Below are 25,402 nucleotides of genomic sequence, written 5' to 3' on the forward strand. Positions count from 1 at the left end.
CTCTAGAAGCCTTAGGATTGCCCTTGATCTCTCTTACTCCCCATCTCGTTGGAAACCTTATGGTTTGGTGGAAGGTAGATGGAATAGTGCGCATGTCGTGGATCCAAGGTCAACCCAAGATGACGTTGTATGGTGAAGGACAATTGAACACTAGAAAGATGGTTTACTTGTTGACTTTGTTGGTGTAGACAAGTAGAGCGATTTCTCCTATGGTGTACTTTTGCTCGGAACTAAATCCTACCAATATGGTTGGTCGTCTGCTGGTGTTTGTTTCATCTATCCCATGGCCTTCATTGCTTCAAGGAAGAGGATGTTTGCCGAGGAACCCCCGTCTATGAATACTCTTTTGACCAGGATGTTGGTGATCTGGAGGGAAACAACTAGAGCATTGTGATGAAGGGCGGCCAAGGTGATTGACTCATCATCTTCAAACTGAATTACCTGGTTGGTGTGTGACCAAGGGGACGGATGGATGGATTGGACTTCATGGTGATGGTTGGCCCGGGCGTAGCGCTTGGCCGAGGAATAGTTGACCCCACTGATCTCCGACCTTCCAAAAATAATTGAGCAGAGCCCTTTTGGTGTTGGTTCTCGTGGAGACGGAGATGTTTCCTTCGAGCTCCTCTGGTTGATTATATTTTTCCCTCTATCCGTTAACAGATCTCGGAGATATCCCTTCTTCAATAGTGTTGCAACCTCCAACCGTAGGGCGATGCAATTCGCGGTGTTATGACCATGGTCACCATGGAATTCGCACCACTTAGTCGTGTCCCTCCTCGCTTCGAGATTGAGCTTGTTCGGCCACTTAACGGTAGGTCCCATCCCTTTCATGATTGCCACAACCTGGGTTGGTTTAACGTTAAGGTTGTACTCCGAAACTTTGTATTGGCTCGACTCGGATGGTCTGTTGTCGATTCTAACTGGCGGGCAATCATATGGTCTTTTAACCTTGTTTAGATTGCGTGGAGTGGGTTGGTAACGGGGCTCAACTGACCTGAACTCTAGCCTTCTATCGTTCCATCTTTGGTGATGGTCGTCGTACCTAGCATGCCTCATCCTGTTCATTTCATCTTCCTCTCACCTTATTTGAATTACAACTCTAGCTAAGGCATCTTCCATCGTGGTGCAACCGAGCTTCATCAGGTCTTTATATAGTTCTCCATCAGGGAGGAGACCCTTTCTGAAGGCATCTACTGTCGTCTTTAGGTTACAGGAGGAGATGGAGATTTTTTCTTTGTTAAACCTGCTGACGTACTCTCTCAGCGACTCCCCCCTCTTCTGATAGACTCGGTACAGATCGACCGATAGTTTCTCGAGTTTCTTACTACTGACAAATTATTCAATGAAGGTGTCAGTGAGCTGTGCGAATGAGTTGATTGAATAGTTTGGGAGGTTAGTATACCACTGAAGAGTTGGGTCGGAGAGGCTTGAACCAAAGCTTTTACACATGCAGGCGTCCCTTAGTATTCGGGGTATCGATATGGCAAACATCCGCTGCTTGTAGGAGGCTATGTGGTCATCTGGGTCGGTTGTGCCATTGTAGGGCTTCATGCTGGGGATGGTGAACTTGTGTGGTATCTCAGCTAGTGCGATTGCGTCTACGAAGGGTGAATCGGCATAGCAGTGAGGTTGGCTCTTTTTTGTTGGGATTGGCATTCTGGGTATGCGCCTCATCATTGCCTATATGTCGGCCAATGTCTGTTCCATAGGAGATGCGGATACCACTAGGTCGTCTTGGTTAACTTGGTTGGCCACTTGATTCGCACCTAGTGCGTTTTGGTGGGTCAATCCACGTGGTGTAGCTTGACGGATCACTTTGTTATGTGCCGTTTAGTAGCTTTGATCCCCATTCATTCCCTCTGGTTGGGTGACTCCCCTTGTGACCGATCGGGTGTTTCGCCCCCTATAGATTGTAAGAGGTGTTATTTGGGATTCGCTCGGCCCGTTGGGATGAATGCACTCGAGCGGGATGGTTTGAAGGAGTGGGGGACCGCTCAACCCGCGAGGATGAGCCGAGCCAGGTGGAGTTTGGGTAAGGATGACTAATTGAAGGTAGGATGGGATGGCGAGGATGGGTGGTTCTTGTAGTGGGCTTTCTATCACTTGGATGCCTTGATCTCGTGCTTGAAGTGGATCGACTGAGAGTGGTTCTATCGGCGGCCCCCATTCACTATTAGTCGGGGCTGAATCATCAACTAATGACGAACATAATTGGCGCAACCTCGTATCCGAGATTGTGGGTCTGTGCTCTAGAGTTTGGAGAAGCTACATAGATAGAATCGAGGCGCGAAACCGATTGGGTTGTACCTGACAAGGCAGAAGCTCAAGATCATAAAACTGACTTACCTTCTCTTTTAGAGATTGATTCTCGGCCCTGATGGTGGCGTTTTCAGTTCGGATGGCAGTGTTCTCAGCTTCTAGTGTGGCCACCTTGTCTGAGTGCTATTGCATAAGGGCGGTTAGAGCCTCCAGTTTGGCCTCGAGGCCAGGATTAGTGTTATCAGAATTGTCAGCCATAGAGAGTCTCTTCACGTAGCAGGGTTTGTGAGACGAATGATTGCCAGAGGCCCCATGGTAGGCGCCAAACTGTAGATGCAAAAATCTACTATTACGGAAAGAGGGACTGATCCCATAAGGTTGATGCCACTAGCGATCTGCTACACCTGCACACGTAAGAAAAAAAGTGTGAAGCAAACGAAAAACACTGGAGTGGTGTTTTCCGTAGGCACTCCGACGCTCAAGTTAGCAAGGCTGAGTGAGGCTAGTCTAGTGAGGGTTAGGGAAAGGAAAGGTTACCGGAAGTCTAGTTGGGGACTATGACTACGGTTGTAATGCGAAATTCTCAAGTGGGAACTCCAGGGTCTGAAGGTGTAATGTCTCCGTCCTTTGTGAGAAGGCTGGCCTCTGTTTAAATAGTGACTGCTGAGTCTTCGAATCCTGGTGAGATTAAGGGTCCTTACAACGGTGGTCCCCTGAAAGAGTGGAGCCTTTGGCTCCCTTATCTCAGTAGGAAAGGGAGTCTCAGTTCGCCTAGGATACGAACCTTGGACGAGTTAGGATAGTGATTGACTTCCTTAGTAGAGTTCAAGCAGTACTGTAGTTCATAGGTGATTGTGGGCTTCGAGTTAGTCGTAAGTCCAAAAGGTGCTCTAGGATCAGAAGGCCTAGGTCCAAAGGGTGAGGAACTGGGAAAGCACACCGAACGGGCCTCATATACAGAACTCTTATTTGGGCCCCATCGGAATTGGGCCTGAGTTTTACCCTTTGTTGGAGGTATCTCCGTCTTTGGGCCGATCTGGGCCCAGGATATTTTTTGACCCTAACAGCTGTTATGAAGAAATGATCAAATGAGAACGAGGGGAGATAGAGAGAGGAAGAGAGCGGTAAGAGACAAGACAAAATGAAATGAAGAAAATAAGAAAATAAGAAAATAATGGAGAGAATGATGTGTTATGTACATTTTTATTTTTACCTTTATTAAAACTATTTTGATTTTAAATTATAAGACAAAAAAAGACTTTATTACATGCAAGTTCTTGTAATAGCCGGTAGTTTTAGGGGGGAATTGTAATTTAATCTTAACGGTTGTGATTCTAATGTTATATCTACCGAACCTCTAGGTCTAACCTTTCCCATTATGATCGGATGACAAGTCCTTTAGCCACTGAGTTAATTATACCCATTAGGTCTTGTATTCGAGTCATAGGAGAGGGAATTACCAATTACTAGGTTTACCAAAAAAAAACTTGTGGGTCTAAGCTTACTTAGGCTAAACCTTACGAATGTTCTTGTTTTAAAGCCCTAAGACAATTATGATGTTAATAGTTGAAACTTATAATTTTTTTTTAAGAATAATACTATATGTTCAAACTCATTGTATAAACTCACTCTCACTCATATAAATTAATGGATTTAAATGTGATTGAATGATTTTAAATTAAAAATAACTAAATAACAATAAATGATATATCAAACATACAAGGTTGTCACTTCAGTTTGTAAAATTAATTTGTATACATAGTATTACTCTTTATTATTTTCTTATAAATTAATTTGGTTTAGTTTGTGAAACCTTTTTTCTTTTAGTGGAGAACATAAAAGTTCTTTTTTTTACTTCTATTTATTTTCTTTCGTCAGTGAATAATCTTTATCAGAAGGATATTTGATTATCTTTCTTTTTTATTTAAATGAAAGACAGGACATACAAGATTTAAGATTTAATAGATATGTCCTTCTAAAATGTTTTAATCAAGTTTTAGTTTAATAGAATTTTTAGTAACATTTTAGCCTCTAACATTAGGAAATTAGATAGAGATGGCAATTCTACCTGAAATTTTGGGGATTCGCCCCGCCTGCCTTGTATGGGGTAGGGATTCTTCAAAATAAGCAAGGACGAGGATAAAAAAGTTCTCTGAACATGAGGATGGGGTGGGGACAAGGATAGATATCTCTCCATATCTCCTTGCCTCGTACCCACCCTCCCTCTGTTTAAACCTCAATATAAAATTACTAAATTAACCTTTACATATTTATATAATTACAAAAAACCCTCCATATATATAGCCAAAGTCACCTAAATCCTAAACCTAATTTCTCCCTATAGTGTGGGGAATGAGGCTGGGATTTTCTCTCTAGAATTTGGCCCCTAGTTCAGGTCGATGTTGGAACAGGGTCAATATTTCCCCATGGGGCGGGGACGGGTAAAAGTTCATCTAATAAGGACGGGGCTGGAGAATGGGAAATCCGACCCCACCCTCCCTCATTGCCATCCTTAAAATCAGACTAAATGTTACTAAGGGTCTAAGAGGGACCAAAATATTTTTGAAAAATTTTAATCTAAGTCAAATGTAAGGGACAAAATGATTAGCTGCAAGGCCGATTACCACAATTATTTGCTTCACAAACAGTGCTCATAATTTTGGCTTATTTCTTATTTTCCTTTAGCTTCCCTCACAAACTTGTACAATGGATAAGATCTGCATTCTTTGATCCTATTGGGAATCGCTGCATTTCCATTCTCCACCACAATCCTAGCACTCTCCACCACTTTAGGCAAAACGGCCTTCAATTCCTCCTCAAAAGCTCCAATCTTTTAGAAGATTGAAGAGTTCGCATTCTTCTCATTTTCGCCATTGTTCACTGCATGATCAACAAGTACTTGTCTTAGCTTTTGCATCAATGGATAGGTGGCACTATAGGGGTCATCTATGTAAGCGAAAACATGTTCGCGATCGACCACTTTGATCAGATCTTTCTCACAGAATCTTGATGGGTGAAGTTCTCCGTTTGCTCCAATAGTTAGAACTTTCTTAGCCACTTGGCTCACGATGCTCTTGACTGTGTTCTTCAAATTCTCCTCCAAGTGCCTCAGATCAATGGCTTGGCAAAGTGCTACAAAGTATGTAGAAGACATGAGCTTCAAGATGTCAACAACTTCAGCAGTTATCCTTGAAGAGATGAGTCCCAAGGAGTTCACATCTTGGTTGTGTTGCCCGACACTTTGGACATGGCTGGTGACTTGGCAAGGTATTGGAGCTTTGAACAATAGGAAGTCATGGAAATTTCAGCACCTTTGAAACCATAATCCAAGCTTGGATTTCTGCCGCCAGAGAGATTTGATGGCAACCCATTGTTGTAAAAGTCGTTGACAAGCTCCGAAAATTAGGCAAATATAAGTTTTCCAATCAATGTAATAGCCAAACGTGTATTGTCCGTGGAGACACCAATTGGGGTCCCCTGGAAGTTGCCTCCATGTAACGCCTTGTTCCTTGAAACATCGATCAGAGGGTTGTCGTTGATGGAGTTGATCTCCCTTCCAATGATGGTTGAAAATCTGATACTTCAATCAGTGGGCCAAGCCATTATGTGAAGTCCTGAGAGCATAACGATCCTGTTTTGGCTTTTGAAGACGGTCCATCTCGTGAAATTTTTGGTAGCTTTAAAATACGAACTGCCATCTAAAATGTGTTCCATAATAGCGGCAGCCTCCATTTGGCCTGGATGGTGGTTTAACTTATGTGTCAAATGGTCAGTGAAATTCAGGCTTCCTGCATCCACTTTCGCAAAAATTACTGACAAAACTTCAAAAAACACCAAGAACATTGGCCTCAAAAAGAAACATTGAAGCCATTCCAGAACCAACAGCAGTACCATTCCATAGAGCAAGGCCTTCTTCGGCTGCAACTAAAACAACTCAAAACCGACGAGTTTAGAGGCTTTGAGCATTATGATTTCTCATTAGGGCCAGTGGCCTTGGAATTGGAGCGACCGCTAAGTAATCCAGCAATGTAAGACAGAGTGTGAAACAGTGAATGCTAGAAATTTGGTTGGAAATTCAGTTTGTTTTTGAATCAGTTTTTGGCGCCAAAGAACTGCTGCTGTCTCCTCGTCTGTCGTGTATGAACTGCTGTGATGGTGGGTTTTTGTTGACATGTTTAGGTGAATCAGTTAAGATTAATGATGTATTTGGGTAAATCTTAGTTTTAAATTTCAAATCTGAATTGCTGTTTTTAGTTGGTGTAACAGTAAGTTTTGGATATATAAATTGTATATGCTGTAATGAAGTAGACTTTTCTCTTAACCAAAATTCATCTCATCTTTTCCTTAGTATTCACCGGCGCTAAACACAATAATTGGTATTAGAGCCACACTAAAAAAAACCTGAAATCTCTCCTGCAATCAATCACCATCCCAGCTCAAGAACACCTCCCAATCTCAGCTCAAGAACATTATGTTCCAGCCTTCTATTTTTCCTGCTTTGACATCTAAACTGAATCAATGGTACTCAATCAGCCTTGATGTCACCTCCAGTGTTTAATGGGGAATATATCATATATGGGCTGTAAAAATGAAAGTTTTTCTTTCGGTAGAGGGCTGTGGCAATATGTGGAAGAAACAGGCAGCCACCACCGTGGGACCAAATCTTACTCTAAATCAGATGCGAACGCAGAGGAAGAAGTTGCCAAAGCACCGAGAGCCTATCCACATCCATGCGTTGTAACAGACCTTGTATTCACAAGGATTATGGCTTTAGAAACTCCAAAGGAGGCATGGGATAAGTTGAGAGAGAGGAATACATGGGAAGCAACACAACAAGGAATATGCAGGTGCTGAATTTAAGAAGAGAGTTTGAGATGCAAAGGATGCAAGAATCAGAGAAGGTTAAGGATTATGTTGATAGGTTGATGAGTATGTCAACAAAATAAGGGGCTGATGAAACAACCAACAACATGCATGAAGAGTGTGGAAATGAAGATTGAAGCATGAAAGGTTACATTCAAAAAACGTTTTCAAACAAAGCTTGGAAAAAGGATTATACCTACTCCTTTGCTCTGGGTTGATGAAGACAAGACTCAAAATGATGAGACATCCACGCTTAACACCACCTTGAGAGAGTTAGAGAGTGGCTTGGCTAGGGAGAGAGAGCTTTAGTTGCTTTGAGTGAACAAAGTGAAGTTATAAACTAAAATGCAACCTTTGCATTTATATATACTTGGGCAATTTTGCAATTATTTATTTTTCACTTCCAATCCCAATAAAATCTTATTTAAAAGGGACCCCACGAAATTATGCTACCTTTAAATAATCAATTTATTCAAGGGCCCATGTAAACTAAAACTAGTTTATATTAACAACCCATAAATTTACCCTTTTCCCTTTAAACTATTAAAGGTTATTTTCGTTCATCTCATTAATTAACACTTTAAGATATAATAATTAATATAATTAATTATTGCTTGACCATTTTAACCTTAAAATGTTACAAACAATTTTCTATGTAACTATTACCATAGAAATCCGTCATTACCCTCGGAAGGAGCTAGCCCTCTTGGATAATCATTTCTCTCTCTATCATTCTCTAACTTCCAAGGCTATTGGTGGGACCATGTAGGGCCACCATGGATTAGCTGTGAGCTAGTTCTGGTGAATCCGGAAACCTGTCCGGAGGCCCAACAACTATGGTAAAATCTAGCAATGTGCTAGGTCCCTAAACCACAATGAAGAAATACTTCATCGAACCCATTTCAGATCATAGTACCATGCAGATAAAGTCCCTCATTGATGTATCCTGATCGAGCACGGATTCATGGAATGTCAAAATCCTAAACTCGATCTTCTACCGAATCATCGATCAATATGTTTGAACTCGTCATCACAAACTTGCTTTTGTATGACTAATAAAGACTCTGGCCAGAGATTCTGATTTCACATTATCGACATTCGTCTAGGAACTCAAATCCGGATGGAATCAGCGTACTCCCGATCCTAATTTTTGAGTCAAGGATCCCTTCTTGACCATCGTTCGTTTCCGCATATGAAAAACACATGACCAAATAGGCTTTATTATACGAAACATAATAGTCTCGTATATACCCCGTATGAACCATACGCATCCGTATCGGATCCGATACATGTCTCAGGTTAAAGGACTACATCGTGCACTGATAAACCAAACGATAAATCATTGACTACATGTTTCCAAGTGATTTGTCGTTATTCGTCACGTTCGAAAAACAGTTCACCAACCGCTAATCCATACCATGCCCAGTGACATGACTATCATCGTCATCCATTCTTATATCAACTCATGATATCTTTCGGAAGCATCCGATAGCCTACTGCAATATAGTTACCAAAAATATATTGCTTCCGTAGGGAACCCTTTCGATAATCATTTACCAATTAAATGAATCATCTGGACATTCATATACATACTTTATTTAAATGCATGACTGAATAAAGGAAGCAAATTATATATGAATTGAAGAACTTTTCTTTTATTATTTATAAAATATAGACACAAGACAAATGCTCTGAAATCGACAACACGGATGGTTTCTAGGGCATACACATATACACTAACAAACTCCCATTTGCACTAAAGCCATTCGATGTTGTATCTCATACCCATCTTCTGAAGATGATGGTCCAATGCTTCAGTGTCATCGCCTTAGTCAGTGGATCAGCTACATTTTCTGCTGAATGAGTCTTCAGAATCATAATCTCTCCAGCTCCAACAAATTCTCTCAAATGTGGTTATCGTGAATGTGTTGAATTTTGGTGTGCCCTGTTTCCTTTGCTGTCCAATAGCTCCAGGATTGTCACAAAATATGCTTATCGGGTAAGCCATGTTCGAATCACACCAAGTTCGATTATGAACTTTCGCATCCAAACAGCTCCTTCGCTGCTTAAAGAGCAATGTATTCAGCTTCTGTAGTGGAGTCAGCTATGGTTGTCTATTTGGAACTTTTCCACATAACATCACCTCCATTACATATAAAAATGTACCCTGACGTAGACTTTCATCAAAATCTGATTGGAAATCAGAATCTAAGATCCTTGAAGTTTAACTCAGACCTAGACCTTAGTTTTCTACAGTACTTAAGGATCGATTTTACAACCCACAATGTTTCTCCTTGCGTTTGACTGATATCTGCTCGTAACACTTACAGCATAAGCTATATCAGGTCTTGTACATAGCATTGCGTACATTAAACTGCCTACGGCAGAGCAAAAGGCACATTAGCCATCCGCTGCCGTCTTCATCGGTCCTTGGACCCATCTCTTAGAAAGATGAAGACCGTGAGTGAAGGGCAAGAGACCTCTCTTAGAGGTCTCCATTCATTACTAAAAACTAGGCACAAACAAGAACATGCATGTCACTTTCATACATGATAACACAAGAACACTTGGAAAATGTCCTTTTTGTCTATAAATTCGACATGCAAGGAGCTTTTAGCTCTGATACCATTTGAAGAACCAACAACATGCATGAAGAGTGGGGGAAATGAAGATTGAAGGCATGAAAGGTTGGATTCAAAAAAACCGTTTTCAAACAAAGCTTGGAAAAAAGGATTAACCTACTCCTTTGCTTTGGGTTGATGAAGACAAGACTCAAAATGATGAGACCTCCACACTTTAACACACCTTGAGAGAGTAGAGAGTGGCCTTGGCTAGGGAGAGAGAGCTTTTAGTTTGCTTTGAGTGAACAAAGTGAAGTTATAAACTAAAATGCAACTTTTGCTTTATATATACTTGGGCAATTTTGCAATTATTATTTTCAATTCCAAGCCCAATAAAATCTTATTTTAAAAGGGACCCCACGAATTTATTATGCTACCCTGTAATAATCAATATTATTCAAGGGCCACAGTAAACTAAACTAGTTTACATTAACAACCCATAAATTTACCCTTTACCCTTTAACTATTAAAAGGTTTTTTGTTCATCTCATTAATCTTAACGTTTTAAGATATAATAATTAAATATATATTATTGCTTGACCATTTTAACCTTAAAAGTCACAAAAAATTTTCTAGTAAACTATTACCATAGAAATCCGTCATTACCCTCGGAAGGTGCTAGCCCTGTTCGGATAATCATTCTCTCTTCATCATTCTCTAACTTCTCAAGGCTATTGGTGTGACCATGTAGGTCCACCGTGGATTAGCCGTGAGCCAGTTCTGGATGAATCCGGAAACCTATCCGGAGCCCCAAGACTTGGGAAAACTAGCAATGTGCCATAGCCCCCAAACCATGATGAAGAAATACTTCATCGAACCCATTTCAGATCATATGTACCATGTAGATAAAGTCCCTCCAGATGTATCCTGATCGAGCACGGATTCATGGAATGTCAAAATCCTAAAATCTATCTTCTACCGAATCATCGATCAATATGTCTGGAAATCGTCATCACAAACTTGGTTTGTAGGCTAATAATAGACTCTGGCCAGAGATTCTGATTTATAGATTATCGACGTTCGTCTAGGAACTCAAATCCGGATGGAGTCAGCGGTACTCCCGATCCTATATTTTTGAGTCAATGGATCCCTTCTTGACCATCGTTCATTTCCGCATATGAACAACACATGACCAAATAGGCTTTATTATACGAAACATAATTAGTCTCGTACTTATACACCGTATGAACCATACGCATCCGTATCGGATCCGACTACAATGTCTCAGGTTAAAGGATTACATCGTGCACTAATATAACCAAACGATAAATCATTGACTACATGCTTTTCCAAGTGATTTGTCGTTATTCTGTCACGTTCGAAAAACAGTTCACCAACCACTAATCTATACCAATGCCCCAGTGACATGACTATCATCGTCATCCGTTCTTATATCAACTCATGATATCTTTCGGAAGCATCCGATATGCCTACTGTGCAATATAGTTACCCAAATTATATTGCTTCCGTAGGGAACCCTTTTCGATAATTCATTTACCAATTAAATGAATCATCTGGACAATTCATATACATACTTTATTTTAAATGCATTACTGAATAAAGGAAGCAATTTATATATATGAATTGAAGAACTTTTTCTTTTATTATTTATAAAATATAGACACAAGACAAAATGCTCTGAAACCGACAACACGAATGGTTTCTAGGGCATACACTAATATACACTAATAGCTAGGAGTGGAGTTAACAGACAAAAGAGTGGTGGAGAAAGTCTTGGAAAGCTTGCTTGAAGATTTGAGTCCAAAATCTTCTCTCTTGAGGACTCAAGGGATATGGGGCAGGTTACTCTTACAGAGCTGGTTCATGCACTGTAAGCATAAGAGCAAAGAAGGCTCTTGAGGCAAGAAGATGTAGGTGAGGGTGCAATGATGGCAACTCACAAAAGTAAATAGTTCAAGGGAACAATAGGAGATATGCCGGTGATAAGATGGGGAAAAAAATGAGCAATGGTCAGTGGGGAAAACCAGGTAGGATGAAGGAATATCCACTTTGCTCTCCTATAAAAGGAAACGGTATTCTGAGAAAAGATGTTGTTTAGGCCAGGGATATAGTGCAAGGCCTGTAAACAGTTTGGCCATATGGAAAGGGTTTGCAAGAACAAAGGAGAGCAGCCCCAACAGTAAGCACAAGTGACTGATGATCAGCAACCTGAACAAGGGATAGAACATCTATTTGTAGCCTCCTGCAGTGCAACACCAACAAGCTATAAAGGCTGGCTGGTTGACAGTGGATGTACAAACCATATGACACCACACCTGCGGGATTTTGTCAAATTAAATCCAGCACATCGGTCCAGAATCAAGATTGCAAATGGTGACTATGTTGAAGCAAAGGGAAATGGAGATGTTGCAGTCCAGACCTCTACAGGTACAAAACTCATTTCTAATGTACTATATGCACCCGAAATTAGTCAAAGTCTTTTAAGTGTGGGACAAATGTTGGAAAACAATTATGTCTTGCATTTTGAGAATCAAATCTGTCAAATTTTGGACAGTAAGTGGTGTGAGCTGATGAAAGTTAAAATGGTGGGGAAAAGCTTCCCCATTAAGTTGAAAAGAACTAAAAATAGAGCTTGTAATGTAAGGGTAGATGAATTTGAGAAATGGCATAAGAGACTTGGTTACTTTCATTATCAAGGTCTCAAGGAAATTCAAACCAAGAAATTGGTCCAGAATCTGCCCAAAATAGAGGAGAGTAAAACAGTATGTCCAGCTTGTCAACTTGGCAAGTTGAGTAGGCAGTCCTTCCCTGTAAACCAAGCCTGGAGAGCAGTTGAAAAACTCCAGCTCATTCACACAAACGTGTGTGGTCCTATGGAAACCTTGTCATTGAGTGGCAGTAGGTATTTTATATTGTTTATAGATGACTGGTCCAAGATGTGTTGGGTGTATTTTTTGAAGTAAAAAGGAGAAGTTGTTGGTGTATTTAAGCAGTTTAAGCAGCTGGTGTAAAACCAAACTGGAAAAACTATAAAAACGTTGAGAAGTGACAATGGTACATAATACACTTCTCAAGAGTTTGAACTAGTATGCAAAGAAGCTAGAATTAGGCATCAATACAGCAGCCCCTACACTCCACAGCAAAATGGAGTCAGTAAAAGGAAGAACAAATCAGTTGTAGAGATGGCAAGATGTATGGTGGCAGAGAAAAGGTTGCCAAAGAATTTTTGGGCAGAAGCTATCAACATAGTAATGTTCCTGCTTAATAGGCTTCCCACAAAAGCCTTAGATAGGAAAACACCTTATGAAGCCTAGTATGGAGCTAAACCAGTAGTAGATAGGCTCAAAGTATTTGGAAGCATATGTTACATTTTGGTTCCAGTAGCAAAAAGATCCAAGCTGGACGAGAAGGCCTTAATTAGCATTTTTATTATTATAGTAGTCAATCCAAAGCCTATAAGGCGTATGTTCCAGAAACCAAAAAAAATCATATTTCCAGGGATGTCAAAATAGATGAGGATGGAGTTTGGAATTGGGAAGAAAATAGAGCTGATGTGGAGACAAAACCAAAATGGACAGAAGCTGCAGGTGATCAGATTATTGAGGATGAGGAGAGTAATGCCGAAGAAGAACTCTCGGTTAGAGGTACCAGACCTTTAGCTGATGTTTATGAGAGATGTAACATGGCTTCACTTGAGCCAACATGTTACTTTGAAGTAGCAAAATCAGAGGTTTGGAAAGTTTCCATGAAGGAGGAGCTAGCAATGATTGAGAATAACCAAACTTGGAACCTGGTAGACAAACCTCAGAACAAAAAAGTAATCCAAGTTAAATGGATTTTCAAGAAAAAGCTCAGCCCGGATGGCTCAATTCTTAGGCTGGTTGTCAAAGGTTTTGCTCAGCAGTATGGAGTTGACTTCCTGGATACCTTTGCACCAGTTTCAAGGCATGATACAATCAGGTTGTTACTTGTAGTGGCAGCACAGTTTGCATGGAAATTTTTTCAGTTAGACATCAAATCAGCCTTCCTCAATGGATGGTTGAATGAGGAGATATATGTTGAACAGTTGGAAGGGTACAAGATCATAGGAAAATAAGATAAAGTTTATCTCCTAAAGAAGAAACAAGCACCAAGGGCCTGGTATAGCAGGATCAATGATCACCTATTGAGTTTGGATTTTGTGAGAAGTCCAAATGAGCACACATTGTATGTTAGAGAGATTGATGAAGATGTGATGATTATCTCCTTATATGTTGATGATCTACTTGTGACAGGGAGCAAACCAACTTAGTTGGAGGAATTCAAGAAATCCATGCTTGATGAGTTTGAGATGACAGATTTAGGTGAAATGGCTTACTTTCTCGGGATGCAGGTTTATCAAAGCTCAGCTGGAATTTTTATTAATCAAGAGAAGTATGCAATTGAAGTTCTAAAGAAATTCAATATGGAGAATTGCAAATCAATGGACATTCCACTGGTTCCTAATCAAAAGTTGTTAAAGGATGATGATGCAGAAAGTGTTGATGAAGGGTAGTATAGGAGCTTGGTTGGCTGCTTGTTGTATCTAACAACAACCAGACCTGATATCATGTTTGCTACAAGTTTGTTGTCCAAGTCTATGAATCAGCCCAAGGAAACACACTTCAAAGCTGCAAAAAGAGTGCTTAGATATGTAAAAGGGAGCACCAACTTTGGAGTGTGGTTTAGGAGGTCAGAAAACTTTGGATTAAGGGGATTTTCTAATAGTGATTGGGGTGGTTCTATGGAAGACATGAAGAGCACTTCAGGGTATGCTTTCTTCCTGAATTATGGTGCAATTTGTTGGCTTTCAAAAAAACAGGAAACTGTGGCACAATCCACAGCAGAAGCAGAATACATTTCGGTTGCAGCTGCTGTGAACCAAGCTGTTTGGTTGAGAAAAATTCTGGAAGACTTAAAACTGAAGCAGAGACATCCTACTATAATTATGTGTGACAATCAGTCGACTATGGCTATGGCTAAAAATCCAGTCCATCACGGAAGGACTAAACACATAAAGATCAAGTTCCATGCAGTGAGAGAAGCTGAGCAAGAAGGGGAAGTTAAACTGGTTCACTGCAGTGGTGATGATCAAGTGGCTGACATCTTGACTAAAGGATTATCCAAAGCCAAGTTTGAAGACTTTAGGCTCAGACTTGGTGTTTCCAGCAAAATTATCAAGGAGGAGTGTTGAAACAGTGATAATTTGCTAGAAATTTGGTTGGAAATTCAGTTTGTTTTTGAATCAGTTTTTGGCGCCAAAGAACTGCTGCTGTCTCCTCTGTCTACTGTGAATGGAACTGCTATGGTAGTTGTTTTTTGGTGACATGTTTAGGTGCAATGGATTTATTTGTTGTAAATCTTAGTTTTAAATTTCAAATCTGAATTGTCTGTTTTTAGTTGGTGTAACAGTAAGTTTTTGGATATATAAATTGTAATATGCATTGTAATGAAAGTAGACTTTTCTCTTAACCCAAAATTCATCTCACATTTTCCTTAGTATTCACCGACACTAAACACCAACACAGAGGAACAAGATCACCGGAGGCAGTGATTGTGCGGCGAAGTGGGAGGCATGGAGTAATGTTGTTATTGAGAAGACTCGAAATTGCTTCCAAGATTTCAAACCTGATTCCAGAGTAGCCCTTGAAAAGAGTGCTAATCCTCACAAGCATGGCTGCTCTTGTTGCGGAGTGAGGCAGTGTGTGGCACGATTCTGTTCCATTACCAAAGATTCCAGAATTCAAGAATCTAATGAGCTCCCTCTGAAGAGCGCCACCGTTCTTGGTTCTCCTATGGGAAGTTGTGCCGAAACCAATGGTGACACCATAACTATCGGTTCCATTATTCATGCTCTCCATGACCCAATCGCTGCTAGCCTTAACACCATCTCTGGCAGACTCCGAAAGCTCAACTTTGACGCCATACTCATCGGTTGCAATGGCAGCAACCTGGGCTATAATCAAAGTCTCGCCACCGAGCTTCACCACCGGCTTCCTGTACTCCGCGACCATACGCTTCACTTCATCCAAGTGACTCCCTTTTAGACATTCAGCCACTAGTCCCTAGTTCAAAGGATCATTAGAAGTCGTGCACAAACTCTTCAAACAACCGTTTTCATGACCGTTAACTGCAGCTGCTTCCATTGCTTTACCGTGTATAAAATAGACAAATACTAAAAATAAAGAGAAGTGAAAAACTCAGGTACAGAGCTGAGAAATCTATTTAAATAAATGTATGATTATGGATGGAGTCGTCGGAGGTGCTCATGATCAATAGGTTATATATGGAGAGGAAGATACTCAAGTACTCAATGGAATTTTTGGACTTGGTAGTCAAAAACGTGCCTTGATTCTTCTTCATAGATTTGGTTTAAAAATTTCCTATTGCATGGGTAATAATCTCTACTGCCATGAAGAGTGGATGTAGGTAATCAATTGATTACTGAACCACTATAATGATATGTGTTACTTTATCAGTTTTCTTTTATGCTCTTTTGATTACTCATATATGATTGTTTGTGTTCTTGCTGAATTAGAAACTTAAGAATCTGATTTACTCTAATTCGATCAGTCTTGAGTCCTACAGTCTTACGATCCTTCCCATTCTTCCACATACGCTGATTATCCTTGTCGTTACGATGTCTGCAACATTTGTACTATAAAAATAAGTGCATGTACCAAATTTCATATGTAGATGATACCAACTCAAATGGAACATTTGCCTCTTAGCAATTCACATTTGAGACATCAGACGAGGGCACAACCATAGTGAAAGATGTAATCTTTGGTTGTAGTACAAGCCACAAAATTCATGGTGACCATCGACAACCAATAGGACTGTTTGGACTTGCTAGTCAAACACCTACCATATCTATTTCTAATAAATTTGGCTTTAGATTTTCATAGTGCATTAGCAATATATCTAATCTAGAATATAGCCAAAACAAATTAATATTAGGGCGACGATATTGTACTTAAAGGCGATTCAACCCCTCTCAATTTCAATAAAGGGTTGTATATATTATGTTACTCTTAAAGGGATTAGTGTTGATGACAAAATGCTTGATATAGACCGTAATACATTCAAGAATGATAGCAACGAAAGTCAAGTAACAATCGACTCTAGTACTACAGAGACTTGGTTAGTCACAAAGGCATATCAAATTCTTCAGGAAGAAATCAAGCATCACCTCAAAGGGTTCTCAATCACAAAGTCTCGAACAGTAAAGAAATGGCAATTGTGCTACTATGGATCTTCAAGGATTTCCAGTGGTCACATTACATTTTGCTAATGGGGCTAATTTAGTTTTGGGTGAGTGGAGTATATTTATACAGATAAATATTTCAATGTTTTGCTTGGCTTTTGCTCCAAGTGAACAACATAATGAAGACTTCCACAGCTTGAATGTGATAGGACTTCAAGCTCAACAATTTCATAACGCAACTTTTGATGTTGTGGGGGATAAGTTGTATTTTCTGAGAATTGATTGTGATCTTCTTGAAAATTAACTATATTAATAGAGATAATATTGTTTTAAGAGAATTGATAAATTTCATTCATCTCTTATGTTGTAGTAATATGCATATATAATATTCTCATCAAATCTAGGTTTTTGAAGCTTATAAAAGTTATACGAGATGAACTATTTTACTTGGTATTAATTATATTATACGGACTTCAGCTCCAATAATGAAGTAGAAATTCCCTCACGCTCTAATTCAGTGGTCTTGTTACCATCTCTGTATCCCTTGATGGGTTTCGATGTTTCAAAGGCTTCATAGTTCTCTCTGCTCACTTCAAGCACGAATCAGTTTTTTCACCATGTTTGAACGCTGCAATAAACAATAGTTAATACACTATGTCCAAGCCCAAAACCATATTACTACCCCAAAAAGCTCCATCATTTCTGGGCCCTGCAATGGTATTATTGATCCAAAGAGGGCGAATAAAATTGAATATTAAAAAGTTAATGACAATCTCGAAATAGTTCTTTTGAAGTTTTTAAAATAACAATAATCCTTATATGATAATTTTTAAGTGTTAAAATCAACGGTGGAGAACAATTATATAAATATATATCAACTTATAATATTGTATTTCCCAATGACTAACTAACGGTTTACTAATGATAAGAACATTTTATTGTTAAATAAAACCTTTGGGGGTCAAGTTAACCCTAAAAGTACGACCAAAAATTCAATTACCTCTCTAATCTTTGCTAAATAATCACTATAAGTCAATTATTAATATTTTAATCAAATACTTGTAAAAGATTAAAAAAATTTATATTGACTATCTCAAGCTTCAACTTTGTTAAATTTCTGTTACTTTCAAAACAGTAAGATTTTTATTTTTTGTATTGAGTTTGGGTTTGATGGATTGAGAAGGAGTTTGAATGAAGGATTAGAAGTTTAATAAATTGAATAAGATTTGATTTTTAGGAACTTAAAATTTTAGGGTTTCTATAGTATTTTAATTTTTTTTGGTCTTAAATTTTAGTGTTTGATTTGATTTGATATAAATATTTTAATTTTTGTGTTTGAATTGTTTTAATAATATCTGTAAATACTTGTATACATACTATATGTACATTCTAAATTTATAATATATTTTATGATAATTATAATTTATAATTTATAATTTATTGATATTTTAAATCTTAAAATTAGTACTTCATTAAATATTTTGTTACATCTTATAAAGGTCTAGGAGAAGTTTGATTAAAATGTGAGTAATTGGCATAAAAGCGTGATTTAACAAAGATCTGGGAGTAAATTGATTTTTGGCCTTAAAAGTATTATGCCAAACCTTATCATCAAGGTCAACCCTCGACACATTGTACATTGTACGTAGCCTTTCATTTTTTCTAATGGTCACTAGCTTTATTAAACAACTAACTTGATTCCATTCTACTAACAAATTTTATATATCTCCTGATTTATTTTTTTATACTTGTAAATAATCTTGTATATCAATTCACCCAAGATAAATCTCAAGGCCCTTTACACTAGGAGTGTTCGGTTCCGGATACTCAGTTCCGGTTCCTAGGTACCCAGAATCAGAACCTGTAACAATGGTTCCGGTTCTGGTTCTGGGTATCCTATAAAATTACATGACCCCTCAAAAGTTTTTAAAATTGAAAAAAAACCCTTAAAAACTTACAAATACCCCCCCACCTGGCACTTGTTAACAAAAATAAAATTACAAATTATAAATTCAAAATTACAAACTCCATTACTTTGTAAAGGTAGATTCTCAAAAGGCAAACCAACTTACTTTAAATGTTATGAAATATAAATATAAATGTATTCACATTACTTTTTCTACAAAAGTTTTTATTAACCCCCTAATCTTTAATTTTATTTTATATTAGTCTCGGTTCTTGGTTCCTGGTTCCGGTTCCGGTTCCTAATTATAGGAATGGAACCGCACAGTAACGATTCCAAAAATTTGGAACCGGAACCTACCCATTGACGACTGGTTCTGGGTAGGAACCGAAACCAAACCCAGGGTACCCGCCGGTTCCGATTCCAACCGGTTCTTTTGAACACCCCTACTTTACACACTTTTAATAAAATTTAGAAAATTTTTATTAAACCCCCATGCGTTTGAAGAATTTGAAAGCACCCATTGGTTTCGGAAATTGGACTCTAGCCTCCATTCCATTAAAAATTTCGGTTAACTTAACTAGAAGTTAGATAAACTTGTTATTTTGAATTTAAAGTAAGGGCATTCATGACTTTTCATGTCCCTAACCAAACCCTATTTTTTTCTCACCTTTTCTCCCTTTTTTTTCTTCTTCTTCTTCTTCTTCTTCTTATGTTTCTCCCTTATTCTTTCTTTTCTCTCCCTCCCTCCCTCCCTCCCTCTTCTTCCTCCCTTCTCACCACCAGCAAAGGCCTAACGAGCTTTCCCAAGGCCAGATGAGGCATTTTTGGAAACCCTAAAAGCCCATCAATTTTTCGTCCAGATGTGTATTGTTGGTCCAGATTCCACATCAATTTTCCATCCTAGGCATTTTTGGAAACCTTGGAAACCCAAGAATTGAATTTTCAATTCTACTTTCTTGGGAAAGTTAGGTGAGGTTAGCAAGCGGGAGATGGATTAGAAGAAAAATGACAAAAGTATCCTTGTTTATATTTTAAACATACATTTTGTGCTTGGGTTGGGCCGAATATGGCCTTTAATTAATGATACCAGGTTGGCCGAATACGACCTCTCACGATGTCAGCAAGCCAGATTTGGCCTCACTTATGCCAAGACTTTATCTGGCTTCTCGACCTCAGAAAAGGCTAGATCCAGCCTCTATGGCTCTAGAAAGTGCCATATTGAGCTTTTGCCAATGTCGAAGGGCCATATAATGGCCTCAATTGATGCCAACTTGAGGCCTCCAAACCTTTTCGCGGCTCCCACGAATCTCCATGCCTTTCTTAGTTGCCCCAAGGCTTATGGTGGCCTTCAGCTGCTTCCCCAAGGCCTAAAAGGCCTTTAACGACAGCCCCAAGGTTAAATTGTCGTTTCTGTTGAGCAATGGATGTTCACTATCAGACTTGGATAGAATAAGGGTTGGGTTCCTATTTCTAGAACTAGTTGGCGGTTAGTGAATTCATTAAACACATGGGGGTTTATAGAAATTTCCCTAAAACTTGTTCAACAAAGATTGACTCATAACCTAATCTCACAAATTTTCTCTCACAACCCCTACGTGGCAGCTTGCAATTGGACAGGTGGAACCCACAATTGGGTAAGCAAGATCTACTGCAAACTAACTAATTATGAGTTGCTATGTCGAGGTTGTGAGAGAAAGTTTATGAGATTGAGTTGTAAGTGTTGTATTGCCCAAACTTACTAAGAGAATAAATAAAAGATGGTTTTTAAAGTGGTTCAGATGCTCAAAAGAGAATCCTACGTCCACTGTATTGTATTAATAGATGGTTACTGTTAGTAAACGGTCCCGTATACGCAGCGGAAACGAAAAATATATTATAACAGGATCGTTTACGTGAGCCAAGATCAAGGGTATGATTTTACAATTTATATTAAATAAAATCTGCATAAATATTCAACATGAGTTAAGAGAAACAAACGCACGTTGAAGGCTCCTCCAAATTTGTCGACGAACGTTTTGCTACCGATCCAAGTGTAGGATCGAACCTGCGTAGTCCACACGAAGACAATCTTAAAAGAACCAAAGAGGGATTTGCTAGATCCTCTTTGGCTTCAAGATTAAGAAGAAAAGAAAATCAAGAAATTGATTCCAAAACCAAAGTGTTACTAGCCGTGGGACTGCCTTTCCAAAAGGGGCTGTGTTTTTTGGTTTTTCAAAGAAAAATCATCATTTTAAAAATCACACACTTTTCCTTTATAACTTAAAAAAAATTTGCCCTAATCCCATACGGGATAGGCTTGGGCTCCAACCCAAACCCCCATGTTGCCAAACACTCCCAATTTGATTTATTTAATTTCCATCATTATCTCAATTAAAATCAATTTATATAATATTTAATATATATTAACATTTAACAATAATGATAATATATTTAATATGTGCGAACACACTTTTAAACGTAATTTCACTTATTAATTTTTCTAACAATTAATAAAGGCTACTACCTCACAAATTTAATTCCACTGTGAAATTACCAAATACCCTTTCGCCTTAAAAGACGAAAACGCCCTTCTTTCTTCTTGCATCTTAAATTGTCTTCTGTGTGTGTGACCCTTAGGTTCCTCATCATATCGGCAGTGTACAGTATTGCGATTAACACCAATTAATCGTCTCACTAATACACAGACCAAGATTGGCCCCAGCGGCATCATGGCCACCGATAGATTCGGATTCAGCAAAGTAGCTACCTGTCAACGATATGGTTACCGTGCAATTCGATCCTTTCATCATACGTTATCTCGACGAGACGAAGGCATAGAAATAGTGTCAACCTTCGTTTACTCCGATATTATTATTCAGTTTCTGACCAATGACCCGTATTAAACTGTATGAGCAACAACTCATCCCACTGTGGCCACAGTTTTTAGTGTCATTGCCATATACTGAATTGCGCCGTAGATAATTTCCCGTACCCGGAGTGATGAATCCTCTGTCAACCCACCATAGTCTTGATACACTCCTTGATGCAGCCAATCACCACCGTATTGACAGCTCTGAAGAACTGCGTTAGGCTATTGTCAAACTACACTAATCGGTGCACAAGGCGCTCCGGTGACTCAAGTCTAAGGATCACATGCACCACCATTCGTTAGAGGATTTTTTCCATAGACACTGGGTTACCATCCATATGGAATCCGCTGGTTCAGTCCAGTGAACTTATTGTGGTGTATCGCCTACAACAAACACCCATGTTGCACCAGGTTGTCACCAAACAACCTTGACAAGTGAGATCAGTCACTGCCTTTCGACAGGGTCGTTCAACACTATGATAGCCTACCATATTACTATGCCTTAGTTCAGAAATACTGGGCTACGGACGTTTCTAGAATGGCCACCATATGTGCTCATAGGTTCTCACTATCAAGATTTGAACACTTGATACCCTCGTCACGGCTCTACCATTCTAAGGACATATATCAAACATATTGCATAATAATGATTTACGCATATAGAATAAAATGCCTTTTATTATTATGAACATTATTACAAAGAGTCAATTCTACAATAATTGATTGGCTCTAGGGCATCTACTCTAACAATCTCCCACTTGCACTATAGCCAACATTCATGCCCTCAACACTGATGACCCAAGTGCTTCACTGTAGCCAGTCATTCAGCACTCAACATTGAATGACCCAAGTGCCCATCATGCTTCTGCTACAACAGAAACTTTAATAGTGGGTTGGTAGGTATTCTGCAAATCTGCACTTCCCTTTCAAATCGATCCTTCAGATCAGATTGAATCAACTAAGTAAGTGTTTGATTACTGGTGAGCCGTGATTCCTCAGCCACAACAATGGCTCCATTGTTATCGCAGTACACTATGCTGGATTAGCAATGCTTGAAATCACATCAAGTTCAGATGAACTTCTTGATCCAAACCGCCTACCGGCTGCATTAAAAATGCGGTACACTTAGCATCAATTGTAGAATCCACTGCAGTACACCAATTTGGCTCTTGCAGCTCACTGCAGTTATATTGAGACAAAATGTGTAATCCCAAATTGCGAATTAAAATCCCTTTTCCTGTTTGGAAATAGCGTCACTGTATTCTCTTCAGTGAGCTCATCTTTCTTCCATAATCCAAGAATAATATTCTTAACCCTTTTCAAGCACTTAAGAATGTCCATTGCCACTCACCCAGTGTCATTCACTTGGATTTAGTTGATATCTTCTACTAGTGCTGAATGCACATAAGACATCATCTAAGTACATAACATATTGCTCACTTGAGCCTGATTGACATCCACTCAAATGCTGAATGCACTATAGATATCAATCTGAACATAAAGATGGATCCACTTGCTAAAGCATGTGGGATCCTCTTCATTCTATCTATCTCATTGTGTGGTTAAAGACACATATCCTTATAGAGATAGACACCATATGCCTCAGAAGAAATCCCTTCTTAGATTTTTTTATACTGAATGTGTTCAGTCCCTTGTCTATGTACTTGACTTAGTTTGACCAACCTCACGATCTATCACAATAGATCTTTATTCCAAGGATGTAGGCTGTTCCCCTAAGTCCTTCATGAGAAGCACTTGGATAACCAAGTCTTTACCGACTGCAAGTTCGGTATATCATTCCCATCTATTGTAGTCATCGACATACAATACTAGGAGCTACTGCGCTCCCACTCACTTTCTTGTAAACACAGTCATCTCGTTCTTGATAAAACCGAATTCTTTTATGGCTTCATCAAAACGAATGTTCCCCTCCTTGAAGCTTGCTTGAGTCCATAAATGGATCTCTGTAACTTGCTACCTTATTGGTTTGACTATCAGAACGAAACCATCAGGTTGTGTCATGTAACCATCCTCCTCAAGGTTTCCGTTCAGGAAAGCAGTTTTGACATCCATTTGCCAAATCTCATAGTCATGATATGCAGCAATTGCAAGCATAATCGATGGATTTAATCATGGCAACCGGCGAAAAGGTTTCTTCATATCAATGCCATGAATTTTTTTTTTTTTTTTTTTGAAACCTTTGGCAACCAGCCGTGCTTTATAAGTATGCACGTTGCCATCCATGTCAGTCTTCTTCTTGAAGACCCATTTACACCCTATGGGTTTACCCCTTTAGGTGGTTCCACCAGAGACCACCTTGGTTCTGGTACATGGAGTCCATCTCAGATTCATGGCTTCAAGCCATTTAATGAATCTGGATCCAATATAGCGTCTTCGATTTCTGGGTTCATCGTCTTGTAGACTATTACGTCACCATGTTGAGTCACGAGATAACCGTATCTCTCGGGCTCAGTGGCGTACTCTCCCAGATCTACGTAGCTCATGTTACTTGAGGTAGTTCACTTTGATCCATAGTTGTGGAGTAACCTCCTCATGATGCTCAACCACTTCCTGTGGCACATCATCCCGTCATTCGCTAGTATATCCGTGGTCCTAGAACTTCATCAAGTTCTACTTTCTCCCCCTAGTACTTCTTAGAAAATATTCATTTTCTAGGAAGACACCAGATCGAGCAATAAAATTTTGCGCTCTTCTGGGTGGTAGAAATAGTATCCTTGGGTCTCCTTTGGATACCCCACAATATACATTTACAAGATTTTGGCCCAGCTTGTTCGAAGTCAATTTCTTAACATAAGCTTCGCAACCCCAAATCTTTAAATAAGACAAGTGGGCTTCGCCCCTCTCTAGCAATATGAAGTCTTATCTACAGACTTTGACGGCACACGGTTCAAAACGTGAGTCGCAGTCTCTAGGGCATAACCCTAGAACGATGTAGATAAATCACTAAAACTCATTATGAACCTAACCATATCAAGTAAGGTCTTGTTCCTCCTTTCCGACACTGCTTGTGTTGGGGTGTATAAGGAGGAGTGAGTTTGATACTATCCCACATTCCTTCAGGTATGTTTAGCTCAACTTGCCAAAGTTGGCATAGTAGTCTTTGAGATTATCCTTGTTGCTTTCTTAAGAACATATTATATGAACCAGTTCCATAAAGAATATTATTATACTCAAGACAATAATCCATTTGTAAACTATTTCTCATTTGTCCTATGTGGACACAGAAATATATAATTCTAGAAACTGAAGAAAAACCATAATATCCACAAGTTCCAAGAAACAAGTCCATCGGCTAAATCAGACGATAAGATCCTACAGCAAATGTAGCAGCACGTGCTTCATTTCCAACTGGTAGGTCCACCTCCCTCGGCGAGCAATCTACTCTACCGTAGTTCCTACACATCAATCAAATGTGAGTACCACATCTTGTGTCAACTAGATGTTTACGGGAGAAGTTAATCTCAATAACGTACTTGACGAAGAAGTAACATTCTTCTTCTTTTTTGCTAGGAAGCCCTTGCAATGTTTTCTCCAGTGACTGGTTCCCACAGTGAGGACAAACGCCTTTCCTTTCTGCAACGTTCTTTCCATCGACTTCTGAGCCCTTTTTTTTCACTTGAGTTGGCTTCAACCAACGTCAATGTTTCTGACATTTTCATGCCTGACTAATAGTCTTCAACAAATCCAGAAGCTCGGAA

The 25,402-nt window shown here is 39.2% G+C and overlaps 1 protein-coding gene and 2 pseudogenes across 1 annotated transcript; 1 reads left to right on the plus strand and 2 right to left on the minus strand.

The window, feature by feature from the left end:
- Positions 1–276: 276 nt before the first annotated feature.
- On the minus strand, positions 277–1,056 carry LOC116144448. The gene has a single exon (XM_031429891.1). The coding sequence runs from the start codon at positions 1,054–1,056 to the stop codon at positions 277–279; it is 780 nt and encodes a 259-aa protein (XP_031285751.1).
- A 1,786-nt stretch (positions 1,057–2,842) lies between these two features.
- On the minus strand, positions 2,843–15,868 carry LOC116144449 (annotated as a pseudogene).
- A 528-nt stretch (positions 15,869–16,396) lies between these two features.
- LOC116144450 lies at positions 16,397–17,233 on the plus strand (annotated as a pseudogene).
- The last annotated feature ends 8,169 nt before the right edge of the window (positions 17,234–25,402 follow it).

The sequence above is a fragment of the Pistacia vera genome, unplaced genomic scaffold (assembly GCF_008641045.1).
Source record: "Pistacia vera cultivar Batoury unplaced genomic scaffold, PisVer_v2 Contig445, whole genome shotgun sequence".
Lineage (NCBI taxonomy): Eukaryota > Viridiplantae > Streptophyta > Magnoliopsida > Sapindales > Anacardiaceae > Pistacia > Pistacia vera.

What these genes read in the sequence shown, in the direction of transcription:
- LOC116144448 (XM_031429891.1), bottom strand. Translation starts at nt 1,056, where the DNA reads ATGAGGCATGCTAGGTACGACGACCATCACCAAAGATGGAACGATAGA.